General features: G+C 46.7%; 1 protein-coding gene across 4 annotated transcripts; it reads right to left on the bottom strand.

Moving 5' to 3' along the window:
* Positions 1-559: 559 nt before the first annotated feature.
* MS4A18 (membrane spanning 4-domains A18) lies at positions 560-18,729 on the bottom strand. Of its 4 annotated transcripts, XM_061406499.1 has the most exons (8): positions 18,219-18,723; positions 15,183-16,307; positions 12,334-12,813; positions 9,021-9,134; positions 7,718-7,774; positions 5,913-6,005; positions 3,469-3,582; positions 560-947 (listed from the first exon to the last, which is right to left on the bottom strand). In XM_061406499.1, the coding sequence occupies exons 3-8, from the start codon at positions 12,799-12,801 to the stop codon at positions 780-782; spliced, it is 1,014 nt and encodes a 337-aa protein (XP_061262483.1). In that variant the 5' UTR covers positions 12,802-12,813; positions 15,183-16,307; positions 18,219-18,723; the 3' UTR covers positions 560-779. The 4 variants fall into 4 exon arrangements, with proteins under 4 accessions (XP_061262483.1, XP_061262484.1, XP_061262485.1 ...); XM_061406500.1 differs by lacking the exon at positions 15,183-16,307 and having other exon boundaries at positions 18,219-18,727; XM_061406501.1 differs by lacking the exons at positions 5,913-6,005; positions 15,183-16,307 and having other exon boundaries at positions 18,219-18,729.
* Positions 18,730-26,089: the final 7,360 nt, after the last annotated feature.

The raw sequence follows: 26,089 nt of genomic DNA, 5'->3' as shown, positions 1-26,089 counted from the left end.
AGTCCATAGGGCACTTTGTGCAAATGGGGAAGGTACCTCTTCATTAAGATAAGGTGTTTTAAGTTAGTGTGTATATACCACTGAGCCACCTGACTAGCTCTCTTTCTCGGGTACGGGTGAGTCACGTTTCCAGAGCCCCAGACAGTAGCACGTGGGTCCATACACTCTTCTACTCATTCACCCATGAGTGCTGAGGCGTCTACACTTCAGCTGCAGCGTCCACACTCTCCACTGCTCCCCTTGCTCCTTGGGGCAACTGTGTCAGAGTCAGAGCTTTGGGGAAGGGACCAAAGTTGGACCTCCAAGAGTTCCGTGACTGAGGCACCAATTTAGAACAGCAGACCCGGAATCAATCCCTGGGTCGGGAAGATCCCCTGGAGAAGAAATAGCAACCCACTGCAATATTCCTGCCTGGAGAATCCCATGGACAGAGGAGCCTGGTGGGCTACAGTCCATGGGGTCACAGAGTCGGACACGACTGAGTGGCTAACACTGAACAGTGCACCTCCACCAGGAGCGACAGTAAAAGTGCACCCTGCACTTCACCAAGGTTAAAGGATGCCGTGTCCCAGGAAATGATTTATGAATTAAAAACAAAGACATCAATAAATGAAAGTGAGGAGTAAAGAAGGGAGAAGGTGACTGTTCATTCCGGACCAGCAACAGTGCTGGGCATGGGCTTCTGTAAGTTTCCGGGAGAAGGAAAGCGTCAACTGAAATGGCTCCTCCTCGTCACTGAAACAGACTGTCTGTTTCTGGGCAAAATCAGCTACATCTTCCTAGGAGGGTACAGGGGGCACCATCGCTGCAGCATTGGTGGGGGAGGTGGGGTTGGCAGAGCTGGTGATAACGTTGACATGGCCAGTGGTACTGTAAGTAGCGTTGAAGGGGCCGGTGGGAGTGTTGGCTGGGTTGGCAATGACTATGGTTGGAACCTCTGTCCTGTTCTGAAAGACAAAAGGATATGAGGCCATCAACTTCCCCTGTGGTCAGTTGCAAAAATGGCCACAAATTCTTCCCCTTCCTGTTGCCATGCCCTTGGGTAGACCTTCCCTCACTGATGCTGGTCTTAGTCATGGAACTTCCCTGGTCAATGGACCAACAGAGAAAATGTGAGAGAAATGTTTGCAAATCCAGGCTTGCTCTCTCGCTGCCCTTTTAAACGCTGAGGCTGCCATGTAAAGAAGACTGGGCTGGCCCACTGGCTGATGAGAGAAAAGTAGGCCAGTTGGCGTGTCAACTGGCAGACATTCGATTGAGAGTATTTGAGACAATACAGTTAGCAGGCAACTCACCAACCGACTGTAGACTCACGGCGAGTCCAGCAGAGGTCAGCTGAGCTGGCCCAAACCAGAAGAACTACCCAGCAGACCCAGAGAATCATCAACTACAGAAGCAGCTATGTTTAAGGGGCTAAGTCTGGGGATTGTTTGATATGTAGCAAAAGCTAATGTACAGAGAAATCGGTAGCTAGAAGCAGGATAACAAAATCTAACATGTGCCTTGGATTTGGGACTGGATGGCCAGTGAGGCTGGAGAAGTAGCCAGGAAACTGGCATAACAGGCTAGATGTATAATTACCCACGGTATGTAGTGGTGAAGGACTGTCGCATTTTGGAAGACAGAAAATGCACCTAAAAACTTTTGCCTCTTGCTACGGAGACCAGGGTTTCCTGCACTGCAGGCAGATTCTTTACCATCTGAGCCACTAGGGAAGCCCTGATAAAGAAGATCACCAGGCATTATATGGGAATGTCAGTTGCTTGCTCCTAGCTGCATATGGTAAAGTACCATAAGGAAGAGATCATATAAAGAATGATTCATTTCACAAGTAATATTTAGAGGGGAAAAAAAGAGGGCCTGGGACCTGAAAAATTAGAAAATAAAATTGTCTCTTATTTCCAGGTTCCTCACAGATAAATGACATTTGAAGTAAAAGTAGGCCTGAGAACAAAGATCAAACCAAGATGTTTCTATACAACTCTTTGTTAAGATCTATAAAAGGTTTAAGGCAGTGACTAGCAGACCCTTTCAGCTAGACAAAGAAGCTTCTAAGAATTTTAAGGGCGTGGTCCCACAGAAACTTAATCCCAAAATAGATACTCTAAAAGAGAGAGGAATGTCTGGAACATAATCTCAGGTGTGATTTTTGTCAAACAGTAAGAACCATAATCTGATCAAACATTCTCACTGTTTTAAAGGAAACTGTGTCAGCAAACAGACCATCGTCTTGGATTAACTTGGAGCTGCTCAAACTGCAAAAGGGCCTTTGGGTCCTACTTTCTTCATACAGGAGGCAATCTGAGAGAGCTATTCTTCTTCCTCAAGATGAAAAAGGTGGACCATTTCATATGGAAAATGGGTCACTTCTTATGGAAAAGAAAAAATGTTTTCAAGCGTGGAGCCAAGAGTTCAGAGGATGGAGTCAAGGTTGCAGAGAGCCTAGATGGAAGCACTAGAGAACCGTGATCTGGGCAGACTCTTCCGGGGAGTAGAATTGGCCTTGGCCTCTCATCAAGGCACACTCCCCGGCCCTGGGATGGGCTAATAGCCAGCTGGCCCTAGGATGTCAGGATTGTTACGGAGCCTTGACTGCCCTGTCTTCCTCTTATCAAACAGGAGGGCACATTGAATCCCTGAATCTGGGGTTGGCCAGGTGACTTACTTTGGCCAAAGAGACATTAAAGAATGTGATATGGGCAGGGACTTAAAAGTCTGTGCCTATGGGGCTGGCTGTGTCTCACTGCTCTCGGAATCCAGCTACCCTAAGAAGCTCAGGCTAACCTCCTGGAGGAAGTGATAACACTTGGAGCAGAGATGGACTTATTTGTACGTTGGAATCTTAACCCTCAATCTGATGGTATCCAGAGGTGGGGCCTTTGGGAGGTAATTAGGTCATGAGGGGGCTTCCCAGGTGGCACTGGTGGTAAAGAACCCACCGGCCAATGCAGGAGACACAGGAGACGTGGATTCAATCCCTGGGTCTGGAAGATCCCCTGGAGGAGGGCATGGCAACCCACTCCAGTTTTCTTGCCTGGAGAATCCCATGGACAGAGGAGCTTGGTAAGCTACTATCCATGGGGTTGCAAAGAGTCAGACACAACTGAAGCGACTTAGCACGCTCGCAGGTCATGAGAGGGGAGCGGTCATGAACGGGTTTAGTGCCCTTAGAGAGAGAGATGCCAGAGAGCTCTCCCTATCTTTCTGTAAAATAGGGAAGCTATAATAAGAAGACAGCCATCCGAAAGCTAGGAAGAGAATTCTCACCACAACCTGACCATCCAGGCACCCCGATCTGAGACTCCTAGACTGTGAGAAATAATTATAAGCCATGCAGCCTGTGGTATATTTGTTATAACATTCTGAACCAACTAAGATGTCCTCTCAGGCCCCACTTCTCCCAATGTCCAGTCACCTCTGCTACCTCCAGAACACTCTCTAATTCCTGGAGCAGGGCCCAACACTCACCACAAACTGGTTCCAACATGTAGCCTGGCACCCAAAATGCGAGACCACACAAGTGAGGCAGAACTCCAGCAGGACGAAGGGGAGGAGACCACCGGAAACTGTCTTCACGTCAATCTAGGGGCAGAGAGCAATGGGAAGGGTTTTGTCACAGAGGTGACTGTCCTGTGACCATCCATGCCTGTAGGGCTCATCTTAGGCAAGCACCACATGCCTCAGCTGGAGAGCCCCAGACCCTCTGGCACGTGCTCCATGAGCAGTTGCTATGGGTGCCCCTCTCACACGCCCCCATGGTACGTTTGAGGGCACGACAGCCAGACTTCCAACTACTGGCACCTGCGTTTCTTTGCCTTGGGGCTTTCTCTGGTCCTTGGGGTCCACTTTGCTCTTCATACAACAAGTCTAAAATTCCGGGAGGATTTCAGATCAGTGGTCTATCAATGACTGACAGGGGCTAGTGGATAAATACCCTCGATTCTCACCCCTGGGCTAGGAGGGTGTGACTGAAGCATGTGTCTGCACTGCTTTCCCAGGTGAGTTTTCAGTGTTGGATGAAGTCACCTGGGGGAAGTCCTCTGACAGCTGGACCCAGGCAATCAGAGGTCTTCACCCCTCCCCTTGGAATGCACTTCTGCAGTGGGAGTCATTTTTGAGGATGCAGCCTTGAGAGTAGGTGGTGTTAAGACCATCTGGACTGGATGCAATTGCATTTGTAGGATTCTGATGGGCAGTGCAGAGGTCAACTCATCTTGCAGCGGCCCAAGACAAGCCTCATACATCAGTTCCTTGTCTTATTAGACGTGCCACCTGCCAGTCTGGCATGGCTGCCTCTTTGGTCAGTCTCCCCCTGCCCTCCAGGGGTGGGGACTGGTTTAGGAACCAACACTCAGGGTAAGTGGCTTGATTACATCATATCTTTACTGGTCCCTTCTCTTCCCCACCCCATTTCTCATCACCCTGCTGGCATTTGCTTCCTCCCCCAAATAAGCTGCTTGTCTCAAAGTCAGTTCTGGGACTTCCCTGGTGGTCCAGTGGTAAAGAATCTGCCTGCCAATGCAGGGGACATGGGTTTGATCCCAGGTCTGGGAAGATTCCACAGGCTTCGGGGTAACTAAGCCCGTGTGCCACAACTACCGAGCTTGCCCTCTAGAGCCCACGTGCCACAACTATCAAAGCCCTTGAGCCCTAGAACCTGTGCTCTGCAGCAAGAGAAGTCACTGCGATGAGCAGTCCACGCTCTGCAACTAGAGAGTAGCCCCTGCTGACTGCAATTAGAGAAAACCTGCACAGAGCAATGAGACCCAGTGCAGCCACAAAAAAAAAGTCAGCTATGGGAGGAACCCAAAGTGAGACCCACCTCACAAGAACCCTGGCACATGTGTGGCATTTGATGCCCCCAGGAGTAGTTTTCAATCAGTGATGGTGGGAATTGGTGGGCGAGTACCGCAGGCCCCTACCCAGGACAGGATGTAACTCTGAGGCAGTGTCCTCTCTGTCTGCTAGAGTCCCAGCAGGATTAAGCTCCGGCAGTGACTTGCTTGGTGACACCCTTTATCTGTGCCTTCCTTTCCTTGTTCATCTTATTCTCTCCCCTACCAGTATTTCCTAAGGGAACTTCTGAAATAAATGACTTGCTCCTGAATCCCGGATCCAGCATCTGCTTCTGGGGGCCCCAGATAAGAGGAGAACCTGGGGACAGCACCTTCTGTTCTTGCCACCAGCTGTCCCTCCCTCAACAGCTTCCTGGGGGCAGGTGGCCTTGAGGTCTGACTGTGGCTACTGCCCCACCTGCCTGCCTTGGCGTTTGCTGCCTCCAAGCAGGAACAGAACAGGTATAAGGAGGGGCCACCTGGCTCCAGCTATCTGAATCTCAGATAAAATGGGATCTATCTCACCTGCCTCAGAAGTCAGGGGTTTTGGTGAGGGTTACGCATTTTAGGATGCTTTCGAACTGTGGTGCTGGAGAAGACTCTTGAGGGTCCCTTGGGTAGCAAGGAGATCAAACCCGTTAATCCTAAAGGAAGTCAACCCTGAATATTCATTGGAAGGACTGATGCTGAAGCTGAAGCTCCAATACTTTAGCCACCTGATGCAAAGAGCTGACTCACTGGAGAAGACCATGATCCTGCGAAGGACTGAGGACAGGAGGAGAAGGGGATGACAGAGGGTGAGCTGGTTGGATGGCATCACCAACTCAATGGACGTGAGTTTGAACAAGCTCCAAGAGATAGTGAAGGATGGGAAAGCCTGGCGTGCTGCAGTCCATGGGGTTGCAAAGAGTAGGACATGTCTGAGCGACTGAACAACAACAAATAACACATTTTAGGACTAGGGCTGTCATACGAGGGTGGAATTTGGCTGTGATTCCTTCCTGCTTTGGAACAACCTCATAAACAAGCCTCCCCGATCTTTCGGAAGCCTGGGATGCTCGTAGCCTGGATCCTCACCGCCGGGTTACGGATCAGATCCACAAGAAGAAGCAAGACCCCAGCCAGGGAAACGATAGCGCTGACCACGTTCATGCCGACGCTGCCATGCACCTGGAAGAGGCAGGGGGAGAGGCACCGGTGAGTCGAGTCTGAAGCCGGGCTTGTGGGGACTCCTCAGGGAGCAGGAGGAAAGGGGAGCCTGGGCAGGAAAGAGAAGGGTTGTGGAGAAACCAGCTTATCCTAAACTCACTGAGGTGAGATTATTCTTTATTCAATAGGCAGAGTCCACCTGGGCCAGGGGCTGTAGCTGTATTTGTTTGGGGAAATACCTCCAAAAGTAGCTGCCAGTGCAGGAAATGACATTCAAAAGCCAGATTGGGAGGAGAGGTGGCAAGGATGCGGAGCTGCTCTGTGGAAGAAATGAGCAGGGATGGGGGTGATGGTGGCAGGGGGCATGAATTGGGATTAGAGGATTGCCTTGAGAGAAGGGAGAGGAACGTTTCAGTCCTGCTGGAGGGAGCTGGAGTCTGGGCTGGCAGGATTGGCTAGGGAGGGTTTTCAGAACCAGAAAGTCTAGTACTCCATTTTAAGGGATCTTCTGCCCAGTGTCGGGATGCTGAAATCCTCCAATCACTCACAATGTCCCCTGCTCAACTGCCTCCCCTGGAAGGTGGCTCATGGGGATGGAGATGGGGAGGGAAGGACTGTGTCCACCTGTGGGCGGAGGCTGGGAAGGCTGGCAAGCAGAGTAGAGATGGAAGTAGACACTTCATCTGGAAGTCAATCATCAGAACCAGGGGGGACTGGGAGCCCCCCAGGAATTGGTAGGCATCTTGGAGAGGTCATTGGATTTCCCAGAAGATGTAGGACAAGAGTTCGATCCACTTTTGTTCGTCGATTAAGGAGCACTGTGAGCTCGGCTGAAGTTGGGGGGCCTGGGAAAGGGGCTCTTATCCTGTTGAAGGGGATGGAGTAAGGCAGACTGAGGGGCAGCAGACATTTGCCTTGCAGAGAAAGGACTGGTCACTGGAAACCCTCCACGGGACAACCCAGCCCCCTAGCTAACCCACGGCTTTCCCATTGAAAAGGCAGAAGAGACAAGAAGCCCTTTGGAGAACATGGAGAGGGGCAGGAAGGACCTGGAGCCAGGGATGAGAGGAGGGCCCTTAGAAGCTCTACATTTATCCCTAAGCTTCTTAAAGGCCTCAACAAAAATGAAACATTCATAGGTGTATCTCTGGCTGTCGAGACAAAGGATGACATTCTGACGGTGCAAGGGAATTCTGGGTCCTGTGTCCTATGGTTTGAACTCTGAACTGTTCAAGGCACACACTCCCCTCATTTTTATAGGTCTAGCCAAAGGGGAGGGCAGGAGGTGCCTTACAGAGGTGGCTGAAATGTGCACACATTTCCACTTGGTCTCTACCTGACCTTCTGTTTAATTCAGAGCACCCCAAGGTCATGGTGCTGTGACTACTTGGCCATTTGCCAAAATGCCAAGTGTTTGAGTAATTAAATGCAATAGGTGAAGGCACAGTGGTGGGATCAGAGGGCTCTGGGTTTAAACCCCAGCTTGGCCACATTCCTGCTGTGTGATCTTAAGTCCAGTCACCCGACCTTTCTGTGACTCGGTTTCCTCTTCTACAGAATGAGGATCACAGAACTTTGTAGGCATGTGGGGACTGAATGAAGTAAGGTATGTAAGAGCGCTGAACCCTGGGGCCAGGACCAGGCCACTCTGGGAGGCTACTTGGAGGCCCCTGGAGAGTCACATTCTAACATTCTAACATTGAAGGATGATGAAAGATGGAATTACAACTCACCATGCAAGAACTGCGGTCCTTTTCAGCCTCCACTGAGAGCGATCCAGAGATGATAAACTACGCAGACAGAAAGGAGTAAGAGCAGTTGTACAGTGTGTTGAAAAGACCACAGTCCATTCAGAGGTGTAGCTCTGAGTCTTCAAGGCCTACATGCCTTGTTTCTTAAGATGGGCATGTCTGTTTACCTCAACATTTTCACCATCCCAGTGGTTAGATGCCACAATTCCCGAACTCCTCTGTGTCTAGGTTAAAATCTTTTCCCCTAAAAGCCTAAATTTTGTTTCAGGATACTAGACATCTTATTTCTGTGCCTGGTCCCCATTGGGCCCACTGCCTGGGCACAGGCATCGCCCAAACTCATGGATCATCTGGCCTCCCGCCACTCTATTCTCGACTGTGATCTTGGAAAAGCAGGGACAGGGTAGTAGGGTGAGCAGAGCCTTGGGGCTGGGAGACGGGAGACCTAGGCTTCTGCTCCACTCTTGCTCCTAACTCACCTTGCTGTGACCCTAGGCAAGTTGCTGCTCCAGCCTGGGGGTCCTAACTGGCCCTAGATGCTGCGAGGCAGGTGATGGATGTGTGAACCCAGAGGCAGGAAGAATTTGGTCCAGTTATGAGAGCCCTGAATTGAGGGGGCCTGGGCTCCATCAGGACTTTCTTCCAACCCTTCCTGGCTGTGAGCCTGTAGTCATCTTGCCTAATCTCTCTGAACCCCAGTCTTCTCATCTGGCAAATGGACGTGAACAAACAAACCCTGCTCTTTCTATCTACAAGAGGGTCATGTGATTCTGTAGTTGTTTGGTTGCTAAGTAGTGTCTGATTCTTTGCGACCTCATAGACTGCAGCGTGGCTCCCCTGTCCTTCACTCTCTCCTGGAGTTTGCTCAAGTTCCATATCCATTGAGTCAATGATGCTGTCTAACCATCTCATCCTCTGCTGCCCCCTTCTCCATTTGCCTTCAATCTTTCCCAGCAACAGGGCATGGGAGAATAAGGGTGGGGTTATACATGATTTACATATTTACATTTACACCAAATGACAACCCCGAGAGGGTGGAATAATTAAAGCACGTGATTGGCTTGTGAATAGCTGAAAGTTCCTTAGAGGCAGGGGGCGAGTTGCTGGAGCACGGGGTCCGGGCCGGGTCCTTAATCCTGTCCTGCACCTACAGTCTTAGGTGGCTGGCTCTGGGCTCCCAGAGCCCTATTATTGGGAGTGCATTCCAGGCTCTTTCTTCTTTCACTCCCCCATCCCGGTCTGGTAACTCAGAACCCAGAAGGAAGCCACAGGGCCTTGTACTCACGAATATTCCTCCCCAGACCAGGTACCCTGATATTGCGGAATAAGAATATTGACGATACAGTGAAGGATTGATGGCAGTGAAGATGTGAGTCAGGCCGATGAGAATCTGGATGGCCTGCAGGGAGGACAAGGCATCGTGAGAAAGAGCAGAGCTGGGGGCCTGTGGGACTGTAGCTCCCTCGGTAGCCCAGACTGTATCCCAGAATCCCTGAGCATGACTGCTCTTAGGGCATAAATCTCTTGGGGTGGAGTCATGTCAAGGTATTGTTTTGAAGCTCCACAGATGATGCCAACGTACACTCAGAATTGAGAGCCATGGACATAAACGGAAGATGGAGGGGTGGGGGATAGAACAGATCAGGATGGCTTTCCCTCTGGACTCTGCACCTGCAGGCTTGCAGAGAAGATGCCTGGGCGGGGGCTTTGGCAGCATACCAGACAGGCTTGAATCCTGGCTCTGGCGTGGCCTCAGGCAAGCACCCTCCCTATGTCTCTCCCTAAGACTGGGATGACCGTATCTGGCTTGCGGGGTTGCTGTAGACGGGGGTCCTCAACATCCAGAATCTAATGCCTAATGATCTGAGGTGGAGCTGATGTAACAATAACAGAAATCAAGAGTACAATAAACATAATGCTCTTGAAATATAATGCTCATCCTGAAACCATTCCCCCCACCCTGCTGCTGCTGCTGCTGCTGCTGCTAAGTCGCTTCAGTCGTGTCCGACTCTGTGGGACCCCATAGACGGCAGCCCACCAGGTTCCTCTGTCCATGGGATTTTCCAGGCAAGAGTACTGGAGTGGGCTGCCATTGCTTTCTACATTCCCCCTACCCCGCCTGCGGAAAAACTGTCTTTCAGGAAACCGGTCCCTGGTGCCAAAAAAGGTTAGGAACCACTGGTTGCAGAGATTAGAAAGAGGGCCCTATGGAGACTTCCCTGGCAATACAGTGGTTAAGACTCTGCCTTCCAATGCAGGGGGCACGGGTTCAATCCCTGGTTAGGGAACTAAGATCCCATGGGTCACAAGGCATGGCCACATTTTGTTCTTTTTTCTTTTAAGTGCCCATAAAGCTTATAGATAGGTCCTGCCACTTGGGAGGTGTTTGCAAGCCCTCCACCCACACCTTTCCTAGGCCCCACCCCTGTGTATTCCCTGCTGTGGGATCCTCAGTGCCTGCAAGCCTGTGCTGTTCCTCCTTCCCACCTGCTTTTCTTCCACTTCTGTCTGAAAGGTATTGGCTTCACCCTCATCCTACTGAAATCCCATCTTTCTTTCAACGACCAAATACATCCTTTTACTGACAGCCCCACATTCAGGACAAAATACCTCCTGTTTGGGGATCCTGCAGCACTTGCTATACCTGAAAATTTAAGGTGACATTTGACTTCTTCAGGCCTCAGGTTGCTCAGGAGTCAAGTGATCAGTGTTGAACAGATGTGTCAGCTCTCATGCTCAATGAGTCTAGAGCTTAGTGTACAGATCTGGGTTTCATGTCCACTGCTTCATCAAATAACATGCTTGATCTCATCTGTGTGCCCACTTTATCTTAAGATAAAGGCATAGCTTCTCCCAAATGAACTGTAGTTCACTAAAGGGAGTCCATGTTTTTGACCTTTCTCTATGTTTGATCAGGTTCCCTGGCATTTGCTCTAACTTAAAATAATTCTTTTGAAAGACTTTAAAGTAATTGGAACCCAAAGTTAACAAGCATTTGTCCAGTATTAATAAGGAAAATAATCATAACATGAACTTATAACTACTATGAAATATCATATAATATCTTCACCTATTGAAGGTTTTCCACACACATTTATAATCTCATTTCCTGCCTGTGACCAGTATTTCTATTCCTAATACTGTTGTTCAAAGAAAACTTCCCATACTGAGGTTTGGGGAAGTCATTCTGGTTTATACACATTATGCTAACTAAAACAGCCTGTTTGTGGCCTATCAAACCTCCACTGTACATTTGCTTTAATTATTAAAGAAAAGGGCATATTGACCAGAAGTAAAGAATGTCTACGTTAAATAAATGTTAGGAATTTCTCTGCTGGTCCAGAGCTTACGGCTTTACGCTTTCCTTGATGAGAGTGAGTTCAATCCCTGGTCAAGGACTAAGACCCTGAGAGCTATGCACCTTGATCCCCCTAAAAAAATTCACCCGGGAAATTTGGGGACTTCTGTGGTGGTCTAGTAGCTAAGACTCTGTGCTCCCAATGCAAGGAGCCATCTGATCCCTTGTCAGGGAACTAGATACCACATGCCACAACTAAAAAAAAGATCTAACAAGCTGCAACTGAGACCTGGCACAGTCCAAAAAAAAAGACAGAGATGAAATGCCTCCCTTCCTGGGATGCCAACGCTGGGGCTCCTTCAGTGATAAGCCTCCCTTCCCAGGTGCATTGGCTCAGATGGTAAAGAATCTGCCTGCCAATGCAGGACATGTGGGTTAGATCCCTGGGTCCAGAAGATCTGCTAGAGAAAGGAATGGCAACCCATGCCAGTATTCTTGCCTGGAGATTCCATGGACAGAGGAGCCTGGCAGGCTACAGTCCATAAGGTTGTAAAGAGTCAGACACGACTGAGAAGCTAACACTTACCCCCAGGTGCGAAGGCCACACTGACTCCCTGTGTACATGTTGATCTGTTTTTTTGTTTTTTGAAACCTTAAAGAATTGTACACTAGATCCAATGAGATATAAAACTGTGCTAGCCACCCTACTTCTCCAGAGCAGTTTCTCAGAGTTATCTGAGAGGCTGTCTTCTGGGCTACACACTTCAGTTTGGCTCAAATAAAACCTGTTTCTATTCCTATTATAGATTGCTTATTTTTACTGGCAGTGTTTTATAGAAGTTAATCCAAGATTTGATTTGGATAAGTTTTGGAGGCAAACAATCCCCTGCTCTTGGCACAGTACACTGGGTTGTCTGTCCCTGAAGGATCGACAGACAGAGGTAGGCTGGGGTGTGTGTGAGCCTGTCCTATTCTGCCCCCAGCAGGTGGTTGGGTCCTCTCAGGAGAGCTGGCCAGTTTGTACTCTTCAAGCACCAGGACAATTTATGCATGTCCTGTGGCAATTACCAGAAGGTACTGTAGTTACAACAGCCCCTCTGAGGTCATCAAGGATGGTTTCTGGATGAAAATAAGGGAGAGACTGGCCTCTGTGGGGTCGTCCTGACCCAACCTCCAGAAGCTGCCACCTACCTTCGTGTCCTCTGCCCTCTAAATCCATTCCCTTCCTTATCCAAGTGCACTCACTACAGCCGGGCTCATGAAGGGACCCAAACTGGAGAGAAATAGAGATCACACTCACCCCTAGTGTCCTGACCTCGTCCTTTATGAATTTCTTGGGATCGAACGTAAAAGATGATCCAAATGGCATGTTCCATTGGAACTGGTTGGAGGTATACATCGGCCCAGGGGCACATGTGGGGGGATTCTGAGGGCCTCCAGGCTGGGTTTGGAGGTCTGTGGTTCCCAGTGAGTACTGGATCTCCCCAGGTGGGGTCTGCAAACTGGCCACTGCTGTCGGATGCTGAAGCGCAGTGGGCGGACCCTGTGTGGCATTCACTTCCGCTGGATTCTGGATCACCACGCGTGGCGTCTGTAAGTTCGCTCTTCCTGCATCACTCTCGGTCACTCTGGATGTTAAGTAAGTGGCCATGCCCACAGGCTGCCCCTTGCTCCCAGGAGCCACAGGATTCCTGGCTTGGATCATGTACACATTACCTGGTGCCGTAACACCAGGCACAGTGTTGGCTCCAACTCCCTGCTCCATCATGATGCTCAAGTGCTGCAAAACAGGTAAGAAGGTGCATTTTCCCTCCTCTGAGAAAATTAATATGTGCTGCATCTGACCCCATCCTTATCTTTAGCTTCTTCATTAAAATAAAAATCACCAAAAATAAAAACATCGAAATCATCTAGCATGATATTATACAGAATGATCTTCTTCCCTTCCTTGTAGTCTGTGTTCTTTGGGACATGTTGGTTTTTGGTTTTTGTTTTTTGGGGGGTTTGGATTTGCAAGACTAGGTTACCTGGGGCCCCTTATCCCTGTAGACTATTGTTTTCAGCTGAGGCAGTGGCTTTGTTTACAATCCTGAGGTCAATGTTTCAATCTGCCTGCCTTAAGTATCTGAGAGATTGGATGTGACCTCGCCATCCTCTCCCCTGCCCTGGCCACAGCTGACAGCCTAGGGGTGGACAAGGGACCCCAGCTGGGCCTAGAACTTTCCAATCTTGGGAATGTGGAATTGGACCCAAGAACCATTTCAGATTGAGGGGGTTATGCAGAGCTGGAGAGTGTCACAATTGTGTCATGTGTAGGGTAGTAGAGAAAATCAGTTAGAATGAAAAGAATGAAGCTGATATTATAGCAGGGCTGAGGGGTGGGGAGAAATAGATGAAGAAGCAGGTGGTGGGAGAGGGACAGAAATAGAGAGACAAAGAGAAGGAAACACCTTGGATCCTGGTGATTTTTTACTTTTTATCCAGGTTCTCATTATCCCCAGCTGTACTCTCAGCCCTTTAAAATCTGTAGCTAGTTTATAACTAGTTATGGGTTTAATCTAATGAAGCTAATTTGTGTATGACTTTTCCCTAGTGGCTTAGACAGTAAAGAATCTGCCTGCAATGCAGGAGACCCGGTTCAGTCCCTGGGTTGGGAAGATCCCCTGAGGAAGGGAATGGCTTACCCACTCCAGTATTCTTATCTGGAAAATTCCATGGACAGAGGAGCCTGGTGGGCTATAGTCCTTGGGGTTGCAAAGAGTCAGATATGACTGAGCAACTAACACTTTCGCTTCACTTTTCAACATTAATTGGTTTTGGAGCAGAAAACTGGACTATCTCTTGCTACCTGTCTTCCCAGGACGACCATGGACAGTCATCCTTTACATCTCATGAGTCATGTCCCAGTTGGTATTGTGGTTAGGACCATGTAGGAGTTTTGCTTATTTCTATTTATCTGGGTTTAAACCATTATGGGCCAAGGTACTGGGTATTATGATAGTGGCCACACCCTTAACAGCATGTAGTTACAACTGAGTCCTGAGCATTAGCAACAGTTGTGAAGGGAAGGGCTTGAAGTGAAACTTGGATCTCATCATGATTTGACCCCTGATAAGCTGAGTGCGTGCTGAGTCTCTTCAGTCATTTCTGACTCTTTGCAACTCTATGGACTGTAGCCTGTCAGGCTCCTCTGTCCATAGGATTCTCTAGGCAAGAATACTGGAGTGGGTTGCCATGCTCTCCTCCAAGGGAATCTTCCTGACCCAAGGATCAAACCCATGTCTCTTATGTCTCCTGCATTGGCAGGCAGGTTCTTTACCACTAGCACCACCTGGGAAGCCCCGATAAGCTGAGAGGCTTGGAGAATTTCTTCATTATCTATGCTCATGAGCAAGAGCCACCACACCATGGGTGGCAGCAGATAAGTAGCTTCAGATTCTGAAGACACAGCTGGAAAGGTTTCCCATTCAGGTGAGAGAAAAGGTCCCTTGTATCATTAATGTTGATATTAACTGTTAAGTGCTGCAGCTGCTGATCTTGTCTCTCCCCCTAAATGATACACTCCCTGCTGGCAGGAAACTGAATTCTACAGTTCCTCGATTCCAGATAGCATGACTGACTCAATGGGCATAAATTGAGCCAACTGGGAGACAGGGGAGGACAGAGGAGCCTAGCTACTAGGATTGCAATGAGTCACACATGACTGAACAAAAACAATAGATTCCAGAAGTCTGCTATCAGGGAGTTTTCTGCCCAATAGGAAGTGCCTCTAAGTCGCACTTACAAAATGAATTCCATCACATCCCAGCCCACCATGATCCTAATTGCTTCCAGAGGGAGAGAAACACTCAGACCTATCAATGACCAACCTGGGTTTGGCTGGCTAATTAACTGGCACTACTTAATATTAATAAGCTAAAAAATAAACGGAAAGGCAAGACAGCATCAGGGCTAAGAATTCAGACATCCTTGGGTCCTTTCCCAGTCTCTTCATTTACTAGTTACATGACCTTGATCAAGTTGCATGAGTTCTTTAGGCTTCAGTTTCCTTATCTCTGACAGGTAGATCATAATAACATCTTTCTCAGAGGGTGTTGTCAGGATTAAGTGAGAAACTTTCCCGCACAGAGCCTGGCACAGAGGACATACTTAGCATCTGTGTGTTGATGAGTAGACACCATCCTCAGTCTTCCCTGATGGTTCAGCAGTAAAGAATACACCTGCAATGCAGGAGACTCAGATTTGATTCTTGGGTTGGGAAGATCCCCTGGAGGAGGAAATGGCAACCCACTCCATTCTTGTCTGGAAAATCCCATAGACAGAGGAGCCTGACAGGCTATAGTTCATGGGCTTGTAAGAGTCGGACATGACTTAGTGATTTAAACCACCATACCACCACCAGAGACCATTCTTGGAGAAGGGCCTTTGTTTTGAACATTTTTCTTAATTGATCTCAAATTCATTTCTGGTACCTACAGCCATGGATCTAAAGTGTGGTCTCTGGACAGGTGAGACTTTCACTTGGGAACTTATTAGAAATGTAGATTCTCTGTCCTCTGCCTCAGTTCAGTTCAGTCAGTTCAGTCACTCAGTCGGGTCCAGCTCTTTGTGACTCCCATGGACTACAGCACGCTAGGCTCCCCTGTCCATCACCAACTCCCAGAGCCTGCTCAAACTCATGTCCATTGAGTTGTTGAAGCCATCCAACCATCTCATTTTCTGTCATCCCCTTCTCTTCCTGCCTTCAATCTTTCCCAGCATCAGGGTCTTTTCCAGTGAGTCAGCTCCTCACATCAGGTGGCCAAAGCATTGGAGCTTCAGCTTCAGCATCAGTCCTTCCAATGAATATTCAAGACTGATTTCCTTTAGGATTGGCTGGTTTGGTCTTGCAGTCCAAGGGACTCTTGAGAGTCTTCTTCAACACCACAGTTCAAAAGCATCAGTTCTTCGGTGCTCAGCTTTCTTTATGGTCCAACTCTCACATCCATACATGACTACTGGTCCTCTGCCTAGACCTACTAAATAAGAAGGGCTTCCCTGGTGACTCAGACGGTAAAGCGTCTGTCTGCAATTTGGGAGACCCGCGCTGGATCCCTGGGTCAAGAAGATCCTCTGGAGAAGAAAATGGCAACCCACTCCAGTACTCTTGCCTGGAAAATTCCATGGATGGAGGAGCCTGGTAGGCTACAGTTCATGGGTTCACAAAGAGTCAGACACGACTGAGCAATTTCACTTTCACTAAATAAGAACCCCCCAAGCATGGGGACCAGCTGCCTGTTAAAAAAAATTTTTTTTAATTGTGGTAAAAGATACATAATATAAAACATACTATTTTAACCATTTTAAGCATATTTAATTGTACAGTTCAGTGGCACTAAGTACATTCACATTGGGGTGTACATACACCCCAATATTCATTGCAGCACTTATTACAGTAGCCAGGACATGGAAGCAACCTAAATGTCCATCAACAGCTGAATGGATAAAGCAGATGTAGTACATATATACAATTGAACATTACTCAGCCATAAAAAGAATGAAATTGTGCCATTTGCAGCCATCTGTTTTAACTTACTCTCCAGGTGACTCTGAGGCTGGTGAAGTTTGAGAACCATGGTGGTATATAAATGTCCTACGCATCTCCTTCTTGGTTTAATTCGTTTCTCTTGGACCCTAACAGGTAAAAATATAAACTATATAGAACTCCGAGAAATTCCCCAAATTTTTCTTATTTTAAAATCTAGGGACTTCCCTGGTGGTCCAGTGGTTAAGAATCCACCTTGCAATGCAAGGACAAGGGTTTGAGTCCTGGTTGGGGAACTAAGATCTCATATGTCCTCGAGCAGCTAAGACAGTGGGCTGTCTGATAATAAGCCAAGTTAATATTAAAAAATAATAATAACTAATTAAAAAAATCTAGCTGGTCTCTCCAGTTCTCCCATAAGAGCAACAGCTTTCACTGGTCTGTCAACTGACAGTTCAGTTACTCGCTGTGTCTCCTCGCTTTTTTTTTTTCCTTTTAAAGAGTATTTGTTCTTTTTCTTTTTTCTCTCACTATTCTTGATCCTACCTGCATCCCTGCAAACAGGGAGATGGAGTCTTTGAAAGTGAAATAATTTGCTTGTGGATAAATGGATTTGAGACTTGAATTTATTCTTTCTGACTGCAATCTTCTTTTCACTATTTTTTTTTTTAATTTTTCAAAAAGAATGCTCTCTCTGCCAGGTGACATAGGAGTGGCAGAATATTTGGCAGTGTTAACTGAGATGGACATATGCAGCATGTGCCACTTCTGCCTTGACCTTGATTTACCCCTTGCTTTCTCGGAGGAACTTCAGGTTTCCCATAAGGGTGATTTATAATAACAACTACAGCAAGCATCAGTGTTTAGACTCCACAGCCCTGTAGGCATCAGGCAATTCCTCTAGCTATATATCACTGCTGTGAGCATTTTGCAGACAAAGTAACTGAGGTTAAGTAACTCAGGTCATGAACACACAGCTAGGAAATGCCAAAGCTGAGATTTGAACTCTGGTCTGTCTGCCTTCAATTTTCATAATGGATACCACACAGAATGTTACAGTCTGCTACATGATATGAGAGAATGGATTATATTTCTCTCCCTTTTTCAGAACAAACTTTCTTCTTACATGTGTGATAAATAATATAACTACAAACCTGGCGACTGGCAGGGGCAGCTGGATCCTGTGATAGACTCTCCCGAGATCCCTTTAGTCCCTGCTGCTGTCAGGAACAAAGGAGGGGGTTCTCTAGGAGCCTTTCCATCAGTTCTAGATCCGTCCTATACCTGATCACACTTTAATTACAGCTGGACTCAGGCAGGGGAGAAATGGAGATGTCCTGTGGGGTTTCCCACCTTCTATCTTAAGATATCTGGGTTCACACAGAGATATGAACTATCTCTGAAATCTGTTCTGTTTCTTCTTACCTCCTTAGCTGGCCAGACTCTGCATCTGCAAGCTTAGGTGGTTGCAAATTCTGTCTCTGTGGACTGTGCTGGCTTATCTTAAATGCTTTTATAAAAAGGTATATGCATTATATACAGATCCCTGACTTATGGCGTTTCCCCAGAGACCCTACTCAGGGCCCATCTAGGCCCCATGCCTCCCCTAGTATGGTCCAGTTTCTGTGAGGCCCAAGGAGAGGAAGTCATAGATGTCTTACCTGGTCGACCCGGCGAGCCTTTCAATGTTCCTTCTTCTGAACCTGTGGGCCTCTGAAACCTGGCCTAGAAATTTCTGATAAAAGAACATTTGGTTTCTCTTTGAAGCTCCAAAGTCTTGTTTGCAATTTCACTTTGAGTCAAACAATGAATCCATTCTCTGGCTTCTGAGTTGAGCTCATTTGACCTTCAGAATATTTATGGCCTTGATTGGGTAGGAATGGGGTTCCATGGGCCTTTGAGAAGTGGGCCACTAAGATCTCATAAGCCAATATGTTTATAAGCAATTGAGGAAGTAATTAACAAGTATTTACTGAGTGTCTTCTGTGTGTCAGATGGTATGTTACATGCTGAGGTATATAGATTTCTAGACGTTTATAATGACTTGGCAAGGTAGAATCTAACCATTGTCAGATAATCATAGTACAGGCATACCTCGTTTCATTGTGATTGCCAGATATTGCTTTTTTTTTTTTTAATCAATTGAAGGTTTGTGGTAACCCTGCATTGAGTAAGTCTGTAGCACTATTTTCTCAGCAGCATTATTTTAAAATTATGGTATATTCCTTTAGACATAATGGTATTGCACACCTAATAGACTACGGTGCAGCATAAACACAACTTTTAGTTGCACTGGGAAATCAAAAAATTCAGTAGGATATTTACTTTTTGGAAGGGGTCCGGAACTAAACCCACAACATCTCTGAATTGTGCCTGTACAAGTTATGGCTGGAAACAAACAAAGAACCAGGCCATCAGTGATAAAGTAGGTGGAAGACATGTCAAAGATTTGGGCTGGTCTCTGGAGGTTTGTGAGTGGCTGGACATTGAATAGGACATCCAACCAAGAGTGGACTTTGAAAGGAGGGTCAGGTTAAAGCTGCACAAAAGGCACAGTCTATTCCAGAAGAGTGTGAACCAGAGGCACAGGTGCATGTTAAAAGGTGTCAGGAAAATCAAAACTACAGTGAGGTACCACCTCACACTGGTCATAATGGCCATCATCAAAAAACCTACAAACAATAAATGCTGGAGTGGGTGTAGAGAAAAGGAAACCCTCATGCACAGTTGGTGGGAATGCAAGTTGATACAACCACTATGAAGAACAGTATGGAGGCTCCTTAAAACAGCATGGCAGTTCTAAAAACAGAACTACCTTGTGACCCAGCAATCCCACTGCTGGGCATATACTCAGAGAAAACCATAATTCAAAAAGATTCATGTACCCCAGTGTTCATAGCAGCACTATATAATTAGCCAGGAAAGCAACCTAAACATCCACCAACAGAAGAATGGATAAAGAAGATGCAGTACATATACACAATGGATACTCAGCCATAAAAAAGCATGAAATGAAGTCATTTGTAGAGACATAGATGGACCTGGAGAACCCACACAGAGTGAAGAGTCATACAGAGTGAAGTAAATCAGAAAGAGTAAAGCAAATATCTGGTATTAACACATAGATGTAAAATCTAGAAAAGTGGTATAGGTGATCTCATTTGCAAAGCAGAAATAGAGACATAGATGTAGAGAACAAATGTATGGACACCAAGGGGAAAGGGGGAGGGATGGGAGGAATTGGGAGACTGGGATTGATACATATATACCTTTGATCCTACGGAGATCAAACAAGTCAATCCTAAAGGAAATCAGTCCTGAACATTCATTGGAAGGACTGATGTTGAAGCTGAAGCTCCAATACTTTAGCCACCAGATGTGAGCAGCCCACTCACTGTAGCAGAAAATTCTACTCCAAAATATGCCTCTTTGGCATAATAATAATTACAGTTGGTTGAACCTTGAACAACTCAGGGCCTAGAAGAACCAACACTCCACATAGTTGAAAATTGGGTATAATTTAGAGTCAACCCTCTGTATCTGAGGTTCCACATCTGTGGATTTAACCAACCTTGGGTTGTGCAGTACTGCAATGAAATAGATCAGCAGATAAGTGTACCTGTGCAGTTCAAACCCATGTTGTTCAAGGGTCAACTGTGTTTTGGACTGATTACTTTGAGGAAGAGCAGACATAGGAAAATCTCTGAAAACAGAAGTTACCTTTTTGTAAGAGAAACATACCTTTATAAAGGAAGACTTCATTTGTAAGGATGCCTTCCTCACTGTACCAGGAAGGAAAGGATGACAAAATCACAAGAAACTCTTTCCTGCAGAGAAGGAATACCTTAAATCTGTGTCATTTAAGCGTCCTCTTGTTTACCTCCCATAATCAGCCTCCTCACATCTTCCTCTCTTTTCTCTGGAGCAGAAGATGGGATTTAAGCCTGAATTTTGAGTCAACTTTGAGTGTTACTCATTTTCCACTACATGTCTTCTAGGTACACAGTTTAGTTCAGTTCAGTTGCTCAGTCATGTCTGACTCTTTGTGACCCCATGAACTGCAGCACGCCAGGCCTCCCTGTCCATCACCAACTCCCGAAGTTTACCCAGACTCATGCCCATTGAGTTGCTGATGCCATCCAACCATCTAGTCCTCTGTCGTCCTCTTCTTCTCCTGCCCTCAATCTTTCCCAGCATCAGGGTCTTTTCCAATGAGTCAGCTCTTCGCATGTGGTGGCCAAAGTATTGGAGTTTCAGCTTCAACATCAGTCCTTCCAATGAACATCCAGGACTGATCTCCTTTAGAATGGACTGGTTGGATCTCCTTGCAGTCCAAGGGACTCTCAAGAGTCTTCTCCAACACCACAGTTCAGAAGCATCAATTCTTTGGTGCTCAGCTTTCTTTATAGTCCAACTCTCACATCCATACATGACCACTGGAAAAAACATAGCCTTGACTAGACGGACCTTTGTTGACAAAGTAATGTGTCTGCCTTTTAATATGCTGTCTAGGTTGGTCATAACTTTCCTCCCAAGGAGTAAGCATCTTTTAATTTCATGGCTTCAATCACCATCTGCAGTGATTTTGGAGCCCCAAAAAATAAAGTCAGCCACTGTTTCCATTGTTTCCCCATCTATTTGCCATGAAGTGATGAGCCAATTTATGTGATAAACTTCTGTTTTTCTCTTGTTAATCTGTCTTTTGTTTCAGGGGCTCCAGCTGAGAATTTAGAAGAGTAGAAAAGGGAAATTATTTTTTTCCTCCTCTAAAATGTCCACCCTGGTGATTCATTGGAACACTGATGCTGAAGCTCCAATACTTAGGCCACCTGATGTGAAGAGCTGACTCACTGGAAAAGACCCTGATGCTACGAAAGATTGAAGGCAGGAGGAAAAGGGGACGAGAGAGGATGAGATGGTTGGATGGCATCACCGAATCAATGGACATGGTGAAGATGGGAGATGGGAGATGGTGAAGGACTGGGAGATGGTGAAGGACAGGAAAGCCTGGCATGCTGCAGTCCATGGGGTCCTAAATAGTCAGACATAACTGAACAACTGAACAACAGCAAACTAACTCTTCAAGACACATCTTGAAACCTGTCTTCCATGAAGACTTCCTTACACTTTCCAGTGAAAATAAATCTCCTTGAGACTCAAATGTCAACTGCCTGGGGATGGGTTCTGATTATTGCAGCCTTGTAGGATCAGCTTTTCCTTTAGGTTCCTATCGTTGGGGCTGCTGGGAGGAGGGCAAGAGGAATTCCATCTTAAAGACTGTCAGCCATCTTAAGGCAGGATGAGAACTGGGCCTGAAGCCTGTTAACCATCATTAAAGAAAAAACAGGAAACCCCCTCCTAACAGATGGCAAACACAGAGTGGAAGTAAAAGTCAGGTTATCTCAGTTAGATTAACAACAGTGCCTGCACCTGTGTGTTGTAATTGTTAATTCTTCCACCCCTGTACATTGTAAAACTACTTACTAATGTGTACCCAGTCATGTAGCTGCTCCTGCTGCTGCTAAGTTGCTTCAGTTGTGTCCAACTCTGTGCGACCCCACAGATGGCAGCCCACCAGGCGCCCCCGTCCCTGAGATTCTCCAGGCAAGAACACTGGAGTGGGTTGCCATTTCCTTCTCCAATGCAGGAAAGTGAAAAGTGAAAGTGAAGCTGCTCAGTCGTGTCCAACTTGTAGCAACCCCATGGACTGCAGCCCACCAGGCTCCTCCATTCATGGGATTTTCCAGGCAAGAGTACTAGAGTGGGGTGCCATTGCCTTCTCCGAGTAATGTAGCAGAGGGTATAAAATCGAGTCCTCCAAAATCATCCGGGGTCCTTGTTGGGAACTGATTCCCCTTGGACCCGCTGGTGTAATAAACTGTGCTCCACTGTCTTAGGTGTCCTCTGAGGTGTGTTTTGTGATTCCAGATTCTACAAGACTATGGGCTAGCTAAAGCCCCATTATACATATTGTGGTCTCACTCCCAACAACTTGGAGGACTTGGGTTGTGGAGTACGCTTTTCTTAGTCACCTCTTGCCTCAACTTCATGCTTTATACATTTCTGATCTAGGTCATACCTCCCTTTTCCAGCTGTTTCTCCAACCTGAAAGAAATCAGTCATGAAACACAGCTCTTTGTTAAAGGTTGAACTAGATCTCTTTCTGCAACATCCCGCTGCCCAAATATGTTAGAGTCACTTGGACATGAAGAAGATCAAACCAGTCAATCCATAAGGAAATCAATCCTGAATACTCATTGGAAGCACTGATACTGAAGCTCCAATACGTCAGCCACCTGACACAAAGAGCCGACTCATTGGAAAAGACCCTGAGGCTGGAAAAGATTGAAGGCAAAAGGAGAAGGGGGTGACAGAAGATGAGATGGTTAGATGGCATCATTGACTCAATGGACATGACTGAACCAACTCCGGGAGATAGTGAAGGACAAGGGAACCTCGCATGCTGCAGTCCATGGGGCCACAAAGAGTTGGACACAACTTAGCAACTGAACAACGACAACAACCTCCAATACCTCACCAGTCAGTTCAATCGCTCAGTACCTCATAATGCAACCTTATTTGGAGGCAGGTTCATTACAGATGGGCTTCCCTTGTGGCTCAGCTGGTAAAGAATCTGCCTGCAATGCGGGAGACCTGGGTTTGATCCCTGGGTGGGGAAGATCTCCTGGAGAAGAAAATGGCAACCCACTCCAGTATTCTGTCTGGAAAATCTCATGGATGGAGGAGCCTGGGGTCTCAACACGACTTGGTGACTTTCACTTTCACTTTGTTATTCTCTGGCCTGGAAAATCTCCTGGAGAAGAAAATGGCAACCCACTCCAGTTATTCTTGCCTGGAAAATCTCATGGATGGAGGAGCCTGGTGGGCTGCAGTCCATGGGCAAAGAGTCAGACACAACTGAGCGACTTCACTTTCACTTTCATTACAGAAGTAATCAAGTTAGAATTAGGTCTTTGAGATGGTCTTTAATCCAGCAGGACTGGTATCCTCATAAAAAGGGCAAATTTGGACAGAGGCAGATGTACACACAGGGAGAACATGATGGGAACATGAAAGCAGAGACTAGGGTGATACAACTACAAGCCAGGAATCCTATAGATTGCCAGCAAACCACCAGAAGCTAGGCAAGAAGCATGGACCTGGCCATCTATCACATCCTCAGAAAGAACGAACCTAACTGCAGGTGATACACTTCTGTTGTTTAAGCCACCCAGTTTGTGATACTTTGTTACAAGCAGTTTGGAAAACAAATGGACCATGATTTTCTTTAATCTTTAGTTACAGGAAAAAGTTCCATGTGGCAGAAATGTACCAAAATTGGGGGTAGGGAATAAAGCTTGGTAGCAGGGGCAGTGCAGCAAAGCAGAGCAACGAATTTAACCTTGGGTAGTAGGTGTCTCTGATCTTAGTCCCTAACCCTTTCCCAGCACAGAGAATTCAAAGCAGGTTTTCTCTAGCACCCTGGACATCCTCCACATTTCCAGGACCCCCTCCCTTCTTCTCTCACTTTTCGTTTCTGTCTGTTCCTGGGCTTCATGGCCCCTTCGTGTTGCCCCCAGAATAGATTCTTCCCACATGATGAGGCAGCCTCTTTCAGCCTCCCCAGCTTGGCCAGGCCCTTGAGTGGAAGGAGGGACTCACTTCTCATACCTCTAAAGATCCAAAGATAGTTGAGTTGCCCCTTAAGAAAATTTGCTGTCACTGAACAAAAAGAAATGTTTGCTTTCTCGACACTGTTCTGTTCCAAACTCCCATAACATCATAATTTCATGGCATCATTTTATTTGAACCTCTCTGTGGCCTTGGTCTTCGGAGAAGGCAATGGCAACCCACTCCAGTACTGTTGCCTGGGAAATCCCATGGATGGAGGAGCCTGGTAGGCTATAGTCCATGGGGTCGCTAAGAGTCGGACATGACTGAGTGACTTCACTTTCACTTTTCACTTTTCACTTTCATGCATTGGAGAAGGAAATGGCAACCCACTCCAGTGTTTTTGCCTGGAGAATCCCAGGGACAGAGGAGCCAGGTGGGTTTCCATATATGGGGTCGCACAGAGTCGGACATGACTGACGTGACTTAGCAGCAGCAGTGGCCTTGGTCTTAGTTATCCCTGTGCTACTGTTATCTCTATATAGGTCTACCCTTCCTGATGAGGCTCTGAGTCCCTAAGGGGTTGGATCTGATTCTTATCTGCAAGAGGCTGTGGCTTGGTGTTTGATGAACGAGTGCATATATGCCTGAAGGTGGCAAATCAAAGGCAGGAGTCCAGACAGGCTGGAGGATTGACACTGAACATCTTAAAAAGCAAGCCCTTGATCAGGGCCTTGAATGCCGCTGTCAGAAGTCTAATCTTATCCTGGAGGTGCTGGCAAAGAACTTGACTGAATTACGTTCCTGACCTGGTGTTTTGTGGAAGGCAGAACTTGAAAGCAATGAAACTAGATTTGGTTTGGTTGAGGAAATTTCCAAACCAATTGTAAGGAGATTAGTTTAGATAGACATTAGATGGACAATCTCAATGGAAATTAGGCGCTATTCATCAAGACAATAGTCAGATGTCCAAACAGAAGAGCCAAGATCTGTTGTCCATGACAAAACATCAATGGAAGAATGATCCAGAAGGCATTTTGGAGATCTGCTGCCTCCCCCTCTGCTCCAACTCCAAAGGCCCTGAGTGCAATATGGCAGGACAATTTTAAAGGCTTATCCTAAGCCAGTGCTACCATTGCAATTTGGAAGCATATAACACGGTTGATTTCACAGGTTCACATCTGGAATCTCATCCATGGCTGATTTAGATGAGACTTTGGACTTACACTTTTAAATTAATGGTGGAATGTGTTAAGACTTTTGGAGCTATTGAAACTGAGCAGGACTTGAGAAATTACCTGAGACCAAGGAAGTGCAAGCCCTGAACACACCCTAATCTTATCAGCAACCCCACCCTTGAACCATTGCTATAAAACCTCTCCCTGGTGGGAACACATAGTTTTTGAGGGACATGAGTCCCTGTGTCCCCTTTTGCCTGGCAAAGCAATAAAGCTATTCTTTTTTACTTCAACCAAAACTCTGTCTCCAAGATTCAATTTGGTATCAGTGCACAGAGGCCAAGCTTTTGGTTTCAGATTTAGCAATGTGGAGTCATTGGGACTTTGATAAGAATGATTCTAGTGAATAGGTGTAAAAATATGATTACAACGAATTCAGAATCGATGGGAGGGACTTCCCTGATGGTCCAGTGGTCAAGACTGTACTTCCATTGCAAGAGGCATGAGTTTGATCCCTGTTCAGGGAACTAAGATCCTGCATGCCTTAAGGGGTAGCAAAAAAAAAAAAAAGGCAATGGGAGAGTAATTTGAGACAACAAGCAGAAATTAGTTTGAGGAGATCATCTCTGTAAAGAGGAGTAGAGGAATAGGGCAGCATCTCCAGGTGGTTCTGGGGTCAGAAGAGGGTTTCATTTTGCAGTGGGAAGAAAGTATAATATGTTTGGGTGCTCTTGGGGATAATT

This window comes from Bos javanicus, chromosome 29 (genome assembly GCF_032452875.1).
Source record: "Bos javanicus breed banteng chromosome 29, ARS-OSU_banteng_1.0, whole genome shotgun sequence".
Taxonomy (NCBI): Eukaryota; Metazoa; Chordata; class Mammalia; order Artiodactyla; family Bovidae; genus Bos; species Bos javanicus.
The sequence above is the reverse complement of the archived record's forward strand: the minus strand, read 5'-3'. Positions and strand labels throughout refer to the sequence as shown.

Bases quoted from the DNA above. Each gene is read 5' to 3' on its own strand.
- MS4A18 (XM_061406500.1), bottom strand. From the start codon at position 12,801: ATGATGGAGCAGGGAGTTGGAGCCAACACTGTGCCTGGTGTTACGGCA. The intron at 3,583-5,912 runs GTGAGGATCCAG...CTCTGCCCCTAG, and splicing joins ATCTGATCCGTAACCCGGCG to ATTGACGTGAAGACAGTTTC. The intron at 948-3,468 runs GTGAGTGTTGGG...TTTGTCTTTCAG, and splicing joins CATGTTGGAACCAGTTTGTG to AACAGGACAGAGGTTCCAAC.